This window comes from Cololabis saira, chromosome 3, assembly GCF_033807715.1.
Source record: "Cololabis saira isolate AMF1-May2022 chromosome 3, fColSai1.1, whole genome shotgun sequence".
NCBI classification, from domain to species: domain Eukaryota; kingdom Metazoa; phylum Chordata; class Actinopteri; order Beloniformes; family Belonidae; genus Cololabis; species Cololabis saira.
This window is the reverse complement of record NC_084589.1, coordinates 27,809,955-27,825,128: the sequence shown is the minus strand read 5'-3', so window position 1 is coordinate 27,825,128 and position 15,174 is coordinate 27,809,955. Positions and strand designations below refer to the sequence as shown.

Here is a 15,174-nt window from a genome sequence, read left to right as displayed (position 1 = left end):
AACCTCCTGGTGGTGAAAAGTGCGAACTGCCGCAGCAGCTGCAGCTGTAGGAGCCCGCGGCCTAAATCAATCATATTTGAGTGTGTTGTGTCTGCTTTAAAAAAAAAAAAGTTTCTGTATGAGCACATTGGCCATCACTTGTTTTTATTTAAGCCTTGACTCATCTCAGTGCAATAAAAGGATCCACAAGAGGTTTTAGAAATGAGCTGCATAGCCCTCGCCTCCCCGTAAGGATCCAGCAGGTGAGATATGATATAACGCCGCGTTCAGATGATCGAGAGAGAATTTCATTTAAAAGTAGAAGTGTGCGCTCCCAGCTGAACTGTGGTTTATACAATATCTGAAAGCCCGTTAACATGGGATTTTAATACAGACCCACTCTATATGTTTACAAAAGCACAGAAAACTAAATGGCTTTTTTGTTAATGTATATGTAGCTTCTGATTTGACTCCTCATACAACGCTGTGACGACTGATATTACAATACTAATTTCATAACATATTGCTACCGACCAAGCCTGTTATTTACAGGCTGTCCACGTTTGCAGAAACCGTTCTCATTCTGGTCTGAATATGTTTGACACTTGAAATCTTATTTTGTGTTTTGGCCTAAATATGGAATAATAACCTGGCGGTTTTTGTCTTTTTTGTGAACTTTTAACCCCGTTTTTTGCACTCTGCTTAATTTATCTGATTAAGATATCTACATATGAAATACATGATGGACTTTTTAAAATTTGATTCACTGGAGCTGCTCAGAATTGTTAAGACTGTTAATTTTAAACAGTTTCACACAGTTGCACATTATTCCTTCACTAGTAATAATCTGCTTCAATTGATATTTAATCAAAAAGAAAAAATGGCTTGCTAAATATTGGACAGATACATTTGAGCTGACATACACTTGACAGCTGTAACAATGTTTTTGTCGGGACTCAACAATGAATATGAATATCATGCAGAATTTCTCAGTATGAATGTGTGACTCAAAAAAAAAACAATAATAATATTCTAATAATATCAGAAAATACTTTATATCTGAAAGAATAGACCCAAATTGCTCATCGATTTAGTTCCGACTCTACCCTGAATTATAACCACAATAAAAATGACATACCTCACACTCCACAAAACATTTTTCCCACCAACTTTATTATGCAAATTCTTTGTAAGTCACTGTCTTATCCAAGGGGATCAATGCATTGAACAATAGCAAAAACGTGTTGAAATTTATAGGCATGAAAATAAATTCATGAATTTTCATTACTGGACACAGTCCCAGTTTATTTCAAGTGGCCATTAAGCATCCTCCCTCTAAAATGAATTCATAATGGTAAAAACACACACCATATTCATTCATTTCTCACTGAAAACAAGCTTCTCGGTGTTCCTGCCTGCGTATTAGTTCTCCGTTGTGAAAAAAGAAGTAACCCCTGTAGCTATCTAGGAGCCCATGACGATAAAAAGACAACAAAATGTTATGAATTTGGCACTCTACAATTCATTAAATACTAACACATATTTTTTTTTGAATCCTCAAATTAATGTCGAAGAGATCACTCAAAATTTCTGATTGTACTAGCTATACAAAATACAATACTTGCACAAATTAGATTAACTATTTATAAAATTGTGGTGATGAGCTTTGATGGTTATGGCTTGTGAGATATTACAGACTTTGCTACAAAACTTTTGTGGCTCTATTCAAAAATAAAAGAAAATCTAATACAACTGTATGTCGTCTGTCCTATTTCCCTGAAAAAGAAACTGCACTCAAAGCTTTCAGTTTTCCATTAGGGCTTTTGTTTTTCTCCCAGTTATGAAATAAAAATCCATCCAAACATACATACATTATGGCATCATGGTTATAACGAGTATAACGCACGATAAATTAGAGCGTCAGGCTGCTGCAGCAGAGACAGCAGACCACGGCCCCTCCCAACCTCACCTATCCCTCACCAGCTGTTGACGCACAGAAGGCTACAGATTTTCTTCAATCCATACTTTTGTCAAAGAGTGGAAACCTAAGTACTCACTTGAGATCAAGAAGTCATAAGGCCGGTGTCTAGGCACAGCACATACAGCTGAAAAACTGGCCATGTAAGTATCGATGACCTTAAAATCCAGGCATGCTGTCAATGCCTCTTAATGAAATGGAGCTGGCATGCATCAAGATTTGGAATGTTTTAAAAACTTTGAGACCAGATGTATGAAAAACCAACTAGTCATGAGGATGCTAGTTATCTAAAAACAATAAACACTTAAATCCCACCAAGTAAAAGAACATCACATCATAAGATAATTGTTAATAATAACCATAACAGTTATAATAATTACTAATAATAACACTCCATCATATTTATAACAACTACATTTATCACTGTGTATAGGAAGATTGTCCAAATGTAATCCATGGTTCTGTACCTATCTCTGTATCCTTTCACATGGCTGAACAGAAAAACAAATTTCCTTCTTTTAGCTGTGTAAGAATTAAAAAAATAAAACAAAATTAAATCAGATTTTGGTTGATAAAGGAAAAATAAATAAAAGAAAACACCTCTCTCAATGCAATACCCTCCATCGATCAGTCGCATTCAGCCGTGCTCGTGCAGAATGTAAACCTCAAGGACACGACACAAAGCAGGTTCGCATCAGGTGCAAATATCAGGGGACTGATTTGTGCAAAGTTTTGTCTCTGTGGGTCTCTGAACTGTGCTTAAATTGCTCTGGTTCTTTTTTTAATCCCTTTTTTTTTTCTTTTTTACACATTAATACTTAATACGTCATGACAATATCAACACAAAATCAATAGAAATAGTATTTTATATGGACCACATATATCACATACTAAAGTATATAGGATAGGTTAGCCCTTAGTATAGATAAGCATTGTTATTGATAAAGATTTTTTTTTAAAGATTTTTTCCTTTTCTTTTTTTTCTCCTTTTTTCAGTTGTACTGGCTGAAGTGCGTTATTATACAGCAAGGTCTTTGTCTTGGAAATGGGAAGGGCTTCCTAACCATCTGAGTCTCTTGCGGCACGTGAAGCCTCAGGTCAGGATAAGGCCTCGGGTCGCCCTCACTCTTGACTCTTGACATTTTTGGCTTGTTCTAAAGCCAACCCTTTAACTGTACAAAACATCACTGACACGTGTAATTTGTCACCTGGTGATAATAATCAAACGGTGATTGTCAGACCACCTTCCTCTCTCAAATTTTCTTTGTATTTCCGTAGATGGCTTTGAAGGACAGTTGTGGAAGTGCAACCTCTGCGTCATGCTCTATTATTTGTGCTCTGTTTGAGAAAAAAGAATAACGAAAAAACACTTTGCTCTTCACATACAAATTATATTACAGCAAGTTGCTTCTTCATTAGGTAAACTGAACAGATATTGTTTTTAATCTCTTGATTCTGTAACTTTGTGTCAACATCTTTGCGTGACGTCACGGCTGATGGCTCTGTAATATTTGGTAGCCCACCATTTTCACTGGTACGTCCTGATCTGTAAATGGGAACATAACAGAAATATCTTCCATAACACGGTCTAATATAAGCTTACACCCCTCTAGCTTAACAGTGATCAGAGCGCGAGATCCTCTGGTGCTTTTATCTAAGGTCACATGGAAAGCGAGGCAACCTAGGCAGCAGACTGTTAATGTGGGAATGTCCACAGTTTAATTCAGGTGCCAATACCATCAGGCTGTGGTGTCTCAGTTGAAAACGGCCCCCACCTTGTCCACTCAGTTACACAGGAGTCTTCATTAGGAAGAAACAAACTCAGTTCAGTCTCCCTGTGTCAGGATGACGTTTGTTCAGGAGAATGACAGCTCTCAAATCCCCCACTTTGTCTTTGTGAATGACCTGGTCCGCTGGCCTTTTCTCTGACGACATCCACTTTAACCAATCATCGTCAGCCAGGGCTGAGCACGTCAAGAGTTCAGGTAGTTGGCTCAGTTCTCTGAAATTCTGTAATGAAATATTCCACATGCTCCTCTGCTTCTTTAAACCTTTTTTTTAATATATTGTATGGTTCCCTATCTAATATGGCTCCTGAGTACTTTTTGAAAAACATGTATAAAAACTAAATCATGAACAAATCATCTGTTGGTTTTGTATCACCCATTCAGTCAGTCTTTCTAGAAGTAATGGCACTGCTGCATATGGCAATATGGCAAATTCTGATACAAAATATGGCTAACGTAGGCTATCACAAACATGGAACAGCTGTTCCCAACCTAGATTTTTAATATTATAAATAGTCATATTCAAGCTAATTTAATTACAAGAGGAAACTAATCTGAATAACCTGAACACATACTGTTACTATACTTTATACTCCTAGATGTATTTCTTGTAGTATTATCTAATATTTAAATGCAATCTATTCCCATCCGTCTGATAAGTGTTAGACTCTACAACTAGGCATAAACCTCACACCGTCACCTCATTTTTACTCCCTGTCCTGATCCCCTGACTGCCTCCTCCACCACTTCCCGCTGACCCCCCACTGCCTCCTCCTGGTATGAAATGTAACTGCTCAATGGTGTTCTGCCTTTTTGCTGCAAAAGCCATCCTCCTGGCACTGTGGCCCCCTAGTGTTCCCGTTCCCATGACGACCCCAGCCCCAGGCATCTCCCCGGCCCAACCCATGCCCCCACTCATGTGCCCCGTCACGCCCGTGTTCCTCTCCTGCTCTCGTCCAGACGTGGGGTGAGAGTTCATCTTGATCATGTGATGCCGGTCAAGGGACGGTGTGGCACAGACGTTCTGCTGGGACTGGGCCTTCTGCTGGCGAGGCAGCGTGGGGACAACCCCTCCTGCTCCTGCTGTGTGGGCATATGGATCAACAACACCCATCCCACCGACTCCCATTCTTTCCTCCAAATGGTCCGGAGACATGAGCAGCCTCTCTTGCCTGTCTTGCCTCTCTTGCCTCTCTTGCCTCTCTTGTCTCTCCTGCCTATCCTGGGTCTTCCTGGAGAGGGTTTGCGTGTTGGAATTCTTGTTGGAGGCAGCCATGGCTTTGTAGTACTGGTGTTGCTGGTTCTTGGACAACCTGGACAGCGTCCCAGTGTTGCCTGGGACGTCACCCATGTTGAGCAGTTGGTCATTGGATTTCACTTTTCGAGGTTTGGAGAGCGTGTCGTAGTTGGGATTGTACTGGGATTCCGGGGGTTCCAGAGGGTATGGATTAGGAGTGGGTGAGGCCGGCATGCCAGACGGTGGCGGTGGGATCCAAGGACGGACTGCGTGCCTGGGGAGGGTTCCTCTCCCACTGAGGGTGTAGTCTCCACCCCAGTGAAGGTGGTGCTGAGAGGACTGGAGGGCCGGCTGGGCCGTGTGAGGCCGACGCTTGGTGGTGCAATAACCAGACGAGTACTCGTCAAGACCTTTTTCTGGAAGCCAAAGACATTTTTTCAGATTTAAAAAAAGTAAAAATAAAACATACCGTATTTTCTGGACTATAAGCTGCACCTGCATATAAGCCGCATCCGCTCTATTTTTAAAAAAATAATAAAAAAAAGATATACAAGCCGCACCTGCTCTATTTAAAAAAAAATATGCAAGCTGCAGATATTTATGTTGTTAGATTAGATATTTACTACATTTACAGAAGGATTTTGAACTGTAAATGATGTACATGTTTGTACCTAAATAGATCCTTTCCTTACAGTGTCTTTTAACACGGCAGCAACTTTGCTGATTAAAACGGGACAGAACCAAGAGAAAATAACCGGTATTTATTTATCTGTTTGAAATCTGCTTCTACCTACTTCTATCTGCTAAAGAAGAAGTAGCGTATTCTTCTTTGCATTTATTTTGTCTTAGTTTTGATTCTAATTCCGGTTAAAGCGCCCCGAGCGGTGCAAGAAAAATCCACAGAATAGAAACCTTTGTATAAGCTGCATGGTTCAAAACCTAAAAGTAGCGGCTTATAGTCCAGAAAATACGGTATATAAGAAATAATGATGCATGTTGCATCATTGTAGGAGTCTCCAGCGTTCGTAAAACAGCAGAGTAATGAGAAGGTGTTTCATTTGTGGAAAAGCATGATGGCACCTACCGAGGCGTTTGAGCGAGGAGTATCTGTTGAGCTCAGGCTTGGTGGCGCTCTCATAGGAGGGTGGCAGCTGGGCCAGGTTATGCAGAGAGTGGTGGAAGGCAGGCTGGGATTTGGTGTTGTTGTGCTTACTGGAGAGCAGAGTGCCTCCAGCTGCCAGCTGAGCATTGTTCATCCGAGGGGTGCGCTCTACAGAGACCACAGTGAGAAAACGACTGTGTTAAATGAGATTTGCTCCTTTGGCTAGCGCATCGCATGTAGCAGAGTGTGAATCTGCTGACGTTCAACACATATATATTTCCACTAGCTTTGAACACTAACACAAGAACCCGGAGCTAAGATAATCATTATCATTGTTGAAATGAATGAGTCTACTTTAGAGCTTAAAATGTAAGTGAATGGAGTAAAGGAAAAATCACAGTGATTATCATTTACACCGAAGCCCTGATGTTACCAGCTGCCTTACCGATGGTTGCGGTGTGTTTGGGGCTGGAGCCGGATGAGTGGATGAAATTGTGTTGCAGATTGCCCACTGCAAGTCAAAGGACAATAAGGTAATCAGATCAAAAACAGGCCGTTTGAAACTGAATGGAGCTCTAACATAACAAGATTGAAGCTTGCTCAGTTATCTTTACTCGGTTATCCTCAGATTCATTTGCATTTAACTACTTCATTTTGGATTGAAAAGTTAACAGTTCTACAGAGGGAAGTCAGAAGTATATTTCCACCGTCATATATTTCCACAGTCATCAGAAAAATACAGAAACTTTCATAAATCCTGGTAGTGAGACGCCGTAGAAAAAATAAATAAATAAAAATCCATTCATGTACAGATCTTAAAAAATAATGTCCCCCTTAATACAGAAGATGCTGTTACAAACACTCTGCCAAATGATGTCACGTGTATTCATTAACACAGCAAAAGCCCTAGGCTCTCACATCTGTTGTCTTTGCTAGGCAGTCCTGGGGCGTAGAGATTTTTTGGAGCTCTTCCTATCGTCCCGTGTCCGTCCCCAACGGTCAGAGCCACGCTGTTGTTTCTCTCGTCCTGCTGGACGGGGCTGGACTGGTGCCGCAACATGTCAACCAGGGCTCTACCGATGCAACAAGCACAAGCAAGAAAGGAGAAACTGAACGAAATCTACAATAAGCTGAAAACCGCTGAAATCAATACACTCTATTTACCAGCTTGATACCACATGACATTCATCAGGAGGAAACGTGGGAAATACTTTGATGTTATTTGATTACCACAAAACACACGAAACATAGCGAGAAATTCTACAGAATTTGTTCTCACTATGGAGATATCAAAGCATATAAAATGTGAATGTTATTCTTTTTGTAAGAAAATCAGCCATCAATAAAATCATATAATTCAGTGTGCAATAATACAAATAAACCCTGTACAGGATTAAAAACGGGGATAGAAAATGGATGGATGAATGGATAATACAAATAAGGGGCCATCAAATGCTATAATTACATCGACAATTATCGTCCTCCATATCCAAGACAAAGTTTCACCTTTTCAAAGACCAAACAGTACATGCTAAATGAAAAGCTGGTCCATATACAGTACAAGATGAGAGCCATAAAAAGAATTAGAGCGACTACTTTCATATGAAGAAGATCAAATATCTTTCAGATGATGACTAATAACATTATGCTAAGCCCAGTTCTAAAAACACATCCTTATTACACCATCGGATCAGGCAACAAATCCAGCAGTCTGAAGTGATGAAAGGAAAAAAAGCGGAGCCTCACCTGGGCATATTAAGGTCTCTCTGATTAGCTTCCTGTTGGACCTTGTTGAAGACCACCTTGATGCCCACGGCAACAGCCACCATGAACACGATCACACCCCCGATGACAAAGCCAGTGTTGTGGCTCTGCTGTTTCAGTGGATCAAAGTCTGGGTCAGGACCTAAATCCTCAGGTAAGATCATGGCATCCGTCTGTGGCTTGGCCCAGTCTGGAGAGTCATAGTTTTTACAGGCCTCCTGGTCCAGTTTCCGGCCACGTTCTGGACAACAGAAACGGTAGTGGCAAGTTCCACAGCAGTAAACGTAGGAGTCCTTGGAGCAGTTGAAAGCACTGTCAAAGTGTCCCATTACATCATAGTAGCCCCTGCAGACCTCAGTCCATGAATCCATCATGCGCGGTGGAACGGGTGCTACCTTGGCAGCACCTAAAGGCGGTGCGAGGGCCTCTGATGATGTCACATTCTTGGGGAACATTACCTGGGGCATGGGTCTGGGAGGTGTCTCCAGAACTGACTCTGAGGTTTGTGTCAGCTTTTCGGGGGGTTTGGGCCTGCCTTGGAGAGCAGCTGGCCTGAAATCAACCTGGATGGCTAGGAGCAGAAGCGAGGGGCTGGACTCAGACTTGGGCTGCTCGGTAAATGGTCTCCCTGAGTGGTCTGTGAGCTGAGGAGGTGGGGACGGAGAGGTCTCCACAGTGGTGGTTAATAGGGCGATGAAAAGGGAAAGAAGGGAGACAGAGAGGACTCGGAGATTGGTAGTGGGCGTCATTTTTACATGACTAAGACATCTATTTTCTGTTGTTGAGTCAATGCAGTTACAACGTTGTATCCGCTTTTGCAATTTAACCCACTAAAATGTCATGTGAACTATGCATATAGCATGTTCAGCCTATTGGGTATTGATAATGTATCCGTGCTTTTATTCAAAAATGCCTGATAATCAAATTGGATTTATGTTTCTTTTTATCTCAGTATTCATAATGGCTTTATATTGTTAGAAATAGATCTGGAAGAATTTTTGTAAATAACAAATCAAACTATAAAAAGTTTTGTGTGTGTCAATAATTGGTGATGGGAGTATATTTTTTTTTATAGAGAGGAACAATTAAAATGTACTGATTTCATCTCCTTCCCTCTGAATAAATAAGTCAAAATATAAACAGAGAAGTTCATACATTTACTCGCCACTGCTCCGTTCCATACATCCCACTGAAGATCAAATATTGGATGTACGAGTGGATGAAATAATTACTTATAAGCAAAAGGTTCAGTAAAAATTAGCTGCAAGTTTTATTCAATATGGCATCCTGTACATTCCTGTGCTGATCGGGGCACTTGAACGTTAGTGTATGGCCAGCGTTTTGTTTAGCTTTGTCACTCCTGGTTAACTATTATATTATGGCACTGTGTGGGCACTTATTTATCCTGCAAGCGATTAGTCTCTGGGAGGGGGGTGGGGGATAAAACATGCATGAACTGTATTTGTTGATATGAATTTGGTGCTTCTCAGCCTTTTAAACTATTATTTGTGACTGCACCACTGATTGGTACTGTCCATTAATGCTGTCTAATTTCTTTTTCATGTTAACTTGCTCCAGGCACTCATCACAACCATCGATGCAGGATCTAAATCTTTTCTACAAGTGGAACGCTTTGCTTCGGTACTTCCCTGGCACAGGCCATTACTGTGACTGGACTGTGGGTGATAATGAGGATGGGCTCTGCTTATGTGCAAGAAGACTGCAACAACAGAAAACTAGGACTGAGCGTGAACCAAAAAAAATCACTCCCAATCTACAAAATATACTGCAAAATCGGGCAAATGTCATGAATTTAGTCAACTGTTTGATGCAAAATGTTGCCCATGTCACTCGGCTATATCACTAATTAGATCTGAGATAAATTGCACATCGCTTCGACATGTGACATGTGTCTGAGGGGTTCAAAGAATATCACTTTTGTTAAGAAATATGTAAATGCGTGAAGTTATTGTGTTGGAAGTGTTTGCAATAATAGACAGAGGCAGATCTCTCTCCCACAGAAATTATAATTATATGTAATTATCAAAACGTCCCTATCTGTAGCAGAGAATGTGGGCACAGATGGGGGAGACAGAATGCTGAAATCACCGAGGGCTCCACTTGTTTCAGTTACATGCTCCTCTAACCTTCTGAGGAGAGTTCAGTGGAGGAGGAATCAGAAACAACAAAGCAGCACTTTGTCCACTGACTATATTTCCAGCTGGGAATATCTTGTCTCTGCGTCTTTGAGAGTTTGTGCTTGATTTCCAGAACCGTCTTCTGGGTTTATATGTCGACAATCAAATCTGGAGCATGCCGCCCAAAGTGTCCACTGCAACACAAGTGACAGACATTAGATTAGATCAAACTCACTGGCTCTTGCACGCACAGGTATGGATAGAACAACAGATGTTTTCATTAATTACACTTCATATGAAGATGTCTGTGTCAGTGTGCTTGTTTGTTTGCAGAAGAAACACTCCTGAAAAGCCAGCGATGGAGAGAAAGAGAGCAGGATGAAAGCAGGGTAGGGATTTAAACGAGCAAAAGAGATGGTGGCGAGCGGGAAGAGCCAGAGGTATAGATGCAGAGACGACCACGAGTGGGAGGGCACCGTGTGGGTGGCATAGAATCAAGTACATTTCTCCCAGCACTTACCAATACAACATCGCACAAACAGCACCACCAAACAGATCTGCAAATGCAGGTCTGTGCAGCACGCAAGAACAGAAGAGCGCTAATCAAGACTGTACATCAGCCTCTGCTTGAACAATTAAAGATGGTAGAATTTGAAACAAAAAAGAAGGAAAAGGTATTGTGTGCATGTGACACACTACAATGGGCTTTCTGTAAACCTCCTTGTAGCAAGTCTCTGCCTTTCTCCTTTATTTCTCTTGCTCCCTCGTTCTCCATCATTCTGCCTTTCTCTCTTTCTCAGATTCTATGCGTGGGTTGAGGCAGCTAACTCTCTCAGAATAGCAATGCAGCTCTGTCTGTGTGTGTGAGTGAAAGAGGCATTGAAAGAGATGGGAGGCAGGATCCAATCTACACCCATTAGCCAAACCAGATTTTATCACATCTGCCCATCTTTTGCTCAACAAGATGACACTGATGCCTTTCACAGTCATCTGTGAACATTTGCTCAATTTTCTTGTATCATATCCTCCGCCCTCTGTTTGCATTTACTTCTGAGCAAATGCTCCAATAAATGTCTATCTTAGAGTTTTGTAACAACAAAGGTCCCAAACTTGAAATAATAATTACATTTATGGAAGACCAGCAGTAATGTTCCCAAAATCCTCAAGTCTTAGATTGTGTCACAACCTAGAAAAGTGTCTCAACATTCCGAGCCTTTATCTCCCTCCAGGTCCAGCTATATTGCAATGCAGTGGAGAAGCCTGGATGGGGACTAAAGGATGAAGTCAACACCGTGAAGATGCACATCCCCGAGGTGCACGGCCACTGGATGGGGAACAAACTGATTTCCACGGATTCCTGAATTTGCAAGTGACTGTATCAAAGCAAACCAACCACACAGTTACTTTCACTGCAGGCTGCTGTCGAGCCGCGTGCACGCTCGGGCTTGCAATCATTTCAACAGGTGTTTGTTGGAAATGACACAAAATGGCCACTTTTCTTTCGCACACGCCGCTCCAAACCGCATTGTGGCGAGAATCAAAGAAAAAAATCCTGCATGCATTCCCCTCGGGTGTAAAGGACATGTAATTACAGTAGAAGGCGTCTTATCAGTTAATGAATGCTGCGCAGTGCCTTTCGCAGCAGCCGACAGATTTGGACATCCCCCTCCTCAGACCACATCATTAGGTTGATAAGTTGCAACTTGCAACAAATAAGCAAGAAGCGGGTTAGGGACATGACTTGCATGTATCAGTAGGATAAAAGTGCGTGGGTGTCGCCGTGCCGGTGTGTGCGTGTGCATGCACTTCAGCTGGATCCGTCCGTGTGTGCGTGTGTGCGTGTGTTGGTGATCTTTAAATGTCCATAATGTCTTCAATGTGTCGATTGTTGTCGATGAAAGAGTTCAAGTGATGGAAAAAAACAAACTCGTGTGTCCACAATAAAGCCTGCGTGCAGATGTTACTGTGGCGCAGCTTTCATCCAATTGTTTTGTTTGACTGCCTCCAAAACAGCTGGCGCGCCTCAATAGATGCTACATTCTTATATTTTCATGCACACAGATACAAAATGAAAAAGAAAAACCAAAGCATCGCTCAAGTCTGCTGCTGATGTTGCATTATGGAAGAAGGTGCATAATGTCGTGTCTTACCTGTGCGTTGCTCTGAGGTTTGATGCTGGAGAGCCTGCGCACTGTATCTCTGAGAGCTTCTCCGATGGCAGCCTGTTATTGTAGGAGATGATGAGGACAGATTGAACGATTGCAGAGTTTACCACCTGTTTTAAATGTTCGTGTTTGCCGATCTCGTTCGCTCTTGTTGTGTCTCCATTGGGCTATTGATAATCCATCAAAGCTTGTGAAAAGGGGGAGGGGGGGAAGAAAGAAAAAAAGAAAGAAAGACAGAAAGAAATAAAAGGCGTGCAGGAGTCGAGAGAGGGAGTCAGTCAGGGAAGATGTTCTGAGATTTTGTCATACATGTGACAACTTATCTGACACTGCATCGGAATAGCTTGCAGCACAAGTTTGGAGTATAGGCTGTAACTATCCTGCAGAAGATGCGCAAAAACAAAAAGAAAGCGCGTCACCGAATTATTCCGCGATAATTGAACTTTCTCACTGTAGAGCTGTCAGAAGCTGTTTCTCACAATCATTTCCAAGGCGACAGGTCTTCCAGCCTGACTGCGACTGGCCTCACGGAGGTCCGCTGGTGGGGGAGCGCTGTGATTGGTCCGTCAGACTGGTGCTGAGGCTGAAGCCTGATTCATGGTTCCGCGTTAAAGCGACGCAGAGACTACGGCGTAGGGTACGGTGTAAGCAGTACTGGAGTTGAGGGGGGATGAGGGGGGATGAGGGGGGATGGCATCCCCCCCTGAAATAAAAACGGTCAAAATCATCCCCCCTGTAAAACTGCCATCCCCCCTTTCCATCCCTTATGTCATTTCATCAATGAATGTGGTATTACTGCTATTTCAACATTTAGAGTCATCACCAGAAAAATAACACCAGAAAATTAACTTATTTGACAATTTTCACCTGTTTCAAGTATATTTTCACTTGAAATAAGTAGGAAAATCTGCCAGTGGGACAAGATTTATCTTCTTATTACAAGCAAAATAATCTTGTTCCACTGGCAGATTTTCAAGTGAAAATCTACTTGAAACAGGTGATTTTATTTCCAGTAATGAGTCTTGTTTTAAGTTTAATGAGATTTTTTTACTAAAATTAGACATTTTAACTAGAAATAAGACAAATATTCTTGTTAAGATTTTAAGTTTTTGCAGTTATCCATTTTACTTATCCTGTGAAGGACAGAGGCATATTGATTAGTTCAGAAAACTGTTTTTTATTGTTGTGTTTTGATGTATTTGATGTAAGCCCAGTGGATATTTAAAGCTTACAGAAGGCTGCATTTAACTGCTGCTATGTCATTCCTGCAGTATTTCTGCAGGGGTTTTGGTCAGTGCTATTATTTGTAATATATTATATTATTTGTAATCAGCACAAATTATCTGTCCCCATATGAGAAAATCCACCACCCCCCCTGATTTTTTTTTTTTTTTTTTACAACTCGAGTACTGGGTGTAAGCATTGCGTTGGTGTAACGCGGAACCATAAATCAGCCTTGAGGTCCGGGCTGCTCGGTGCTGCCGGTCATTAGGCCCATTCAACTGGTGGGGATGAGCATCTTCTCTCCCCTCTGCTCTCCTGCTTACACTGACTGACCCCAAATATCTACATTTCACTGGCTCCGATAAAAATGTCGGTCAAGACTTTCATATGTCCAAAAAGTAATAAAAAAAATAAAAAATTTAAAAAAAAGACAGAGAGACGGGAAAACACACAACGTACGATTCAAAGTGCAAGAAAACATTTAATATTTATTTTAATATTTAATGGAAGACCTCCAAGATCCAAAGATTGCATGTGCTATTTTTCTTTTTCTGTGCACACGCGTGAGGGAGAAAAGGACACACTGTTGCCACAGCAACTGTGTCATTATGTTGGTGGCAATTATGAAAGCGATGAAAACGGGGAAGGGGAGAGGACTGGCGCAAAAGCTTCAACATACTGAAGCGTGAACGAAACTGTCAATTAGACTCAGACCTTCACCGACAATTCAGGTCTTTTTTTTTTTTTAAGGCCAGTTTGGGCAGGGAGCAGAGAGAGAGCCACAAAATGTTGAGGAAGGAGGTATTATTTGAGATCCTGCAAGATGAAGTCTTGGCTCTTACTTGCTATGATTTCACCCGTCCCTCGGCTCAGTCACGATCTTCGCATCAATGGCACTCTAATGAAACTGGATTTAGGTTTATTGATAAATCTGGAGCAGGGATTGTTAATCGGGATCTTACACCAGGCTTAAAAGGATGAATCGTAACACAGAAAGAGGGGCATCAGTCTGAATGCTGTATATCACATATATAATAGAAGTGAAGGTATGGAGTTCAGTATTTATAGAGTATTTTCAAAAGGTGGACACCAGGTGGTGAGCACTTCCAAAATGGAGCTCAGGGAAGATGTACATGAGTATGTGGAGCCCCAGGTGTCTACGAAGGGCCTGATAATTACCTGCATGGCAGGCTGCCATTTCTACATAGGTGGGTGGGCTGCTGCATCTCTGCAGCAGAGGCCAATAAAGCCCTTCATTAGATGATCCAATGACGCTCTGACTGTACATTTTCACTTACTGGTTTGCTGGGGTGGATGCAATTAGTTTTCCCCTCATGATTATTCCATCAGAACAAGAGACCACTATAAACACAATAACGTGCCATTTTATATTACTGCACAGTAAAAGCATCACCCCCCCCCCCCCTATACATTCACTGCACTATCTTTAACATGAACAATAACACAAACCAGCTGCATTAAATAGTAGGGGTGGGCAGAAATATCGATATGGCAATATATCGCGATACTTTTCCAGCTGATTCAATATCGATATTCAAAATTTGAATATCGATTTTTTTTTTTTTTTTAAATATTCTTTATCCCCGATTTTTTTCCCATTATATCACCCAGTGCTCCTACCTAAGTGACAGTCCTGGGCATTGCCACTCTCTACCAACCCCGGGAGGGCCCTGCACTGAGCTCAGGTTTTATTTCACGTGACTGATCACTGTGCCTGTCCTTGGTTTTAGTACCCATCTTTCTTGTGTTTATTATCATTTGCCACATAATTAAAGCAAC

General features: G+C 41.6%; 1 protein-coding gene across 1 annotated transcript; it reads right to left on the bottom strand.

The window, feature by feature from the left end:
- Positions 1-1,147: 1,147 nt before the first annotated feature.
- Positions 1,148-12,332, bottom strand: LOC133433652 (protein shisa-7). The gene is made up of 6 exons (XM_061716991.1): positions 12,136-12,332; positions 7,830-10,179; positions 7,002-7,156; positions 6,529-6,594; positions 6,066-6,251; positions 1,148-5,397 (listed from the first exon to the last, which is right to left on the bottom strand). The coding sequence occupies exons 2-6, from the start codon at positions 8,594-8,596 to the stop codon at positions 4,433-4,435; spliced, it is 2,139 nt and encodes a 712-aa protein (XP_061572975.1). The 5' UTR covers positions 8,597-10,179; positions 12,136-12,332; the 3' UTR covers positions 1,148-4,432.
- Between the last annotated feature and the right edge of the window lie 2,842 nt (positions 12,333-15,174).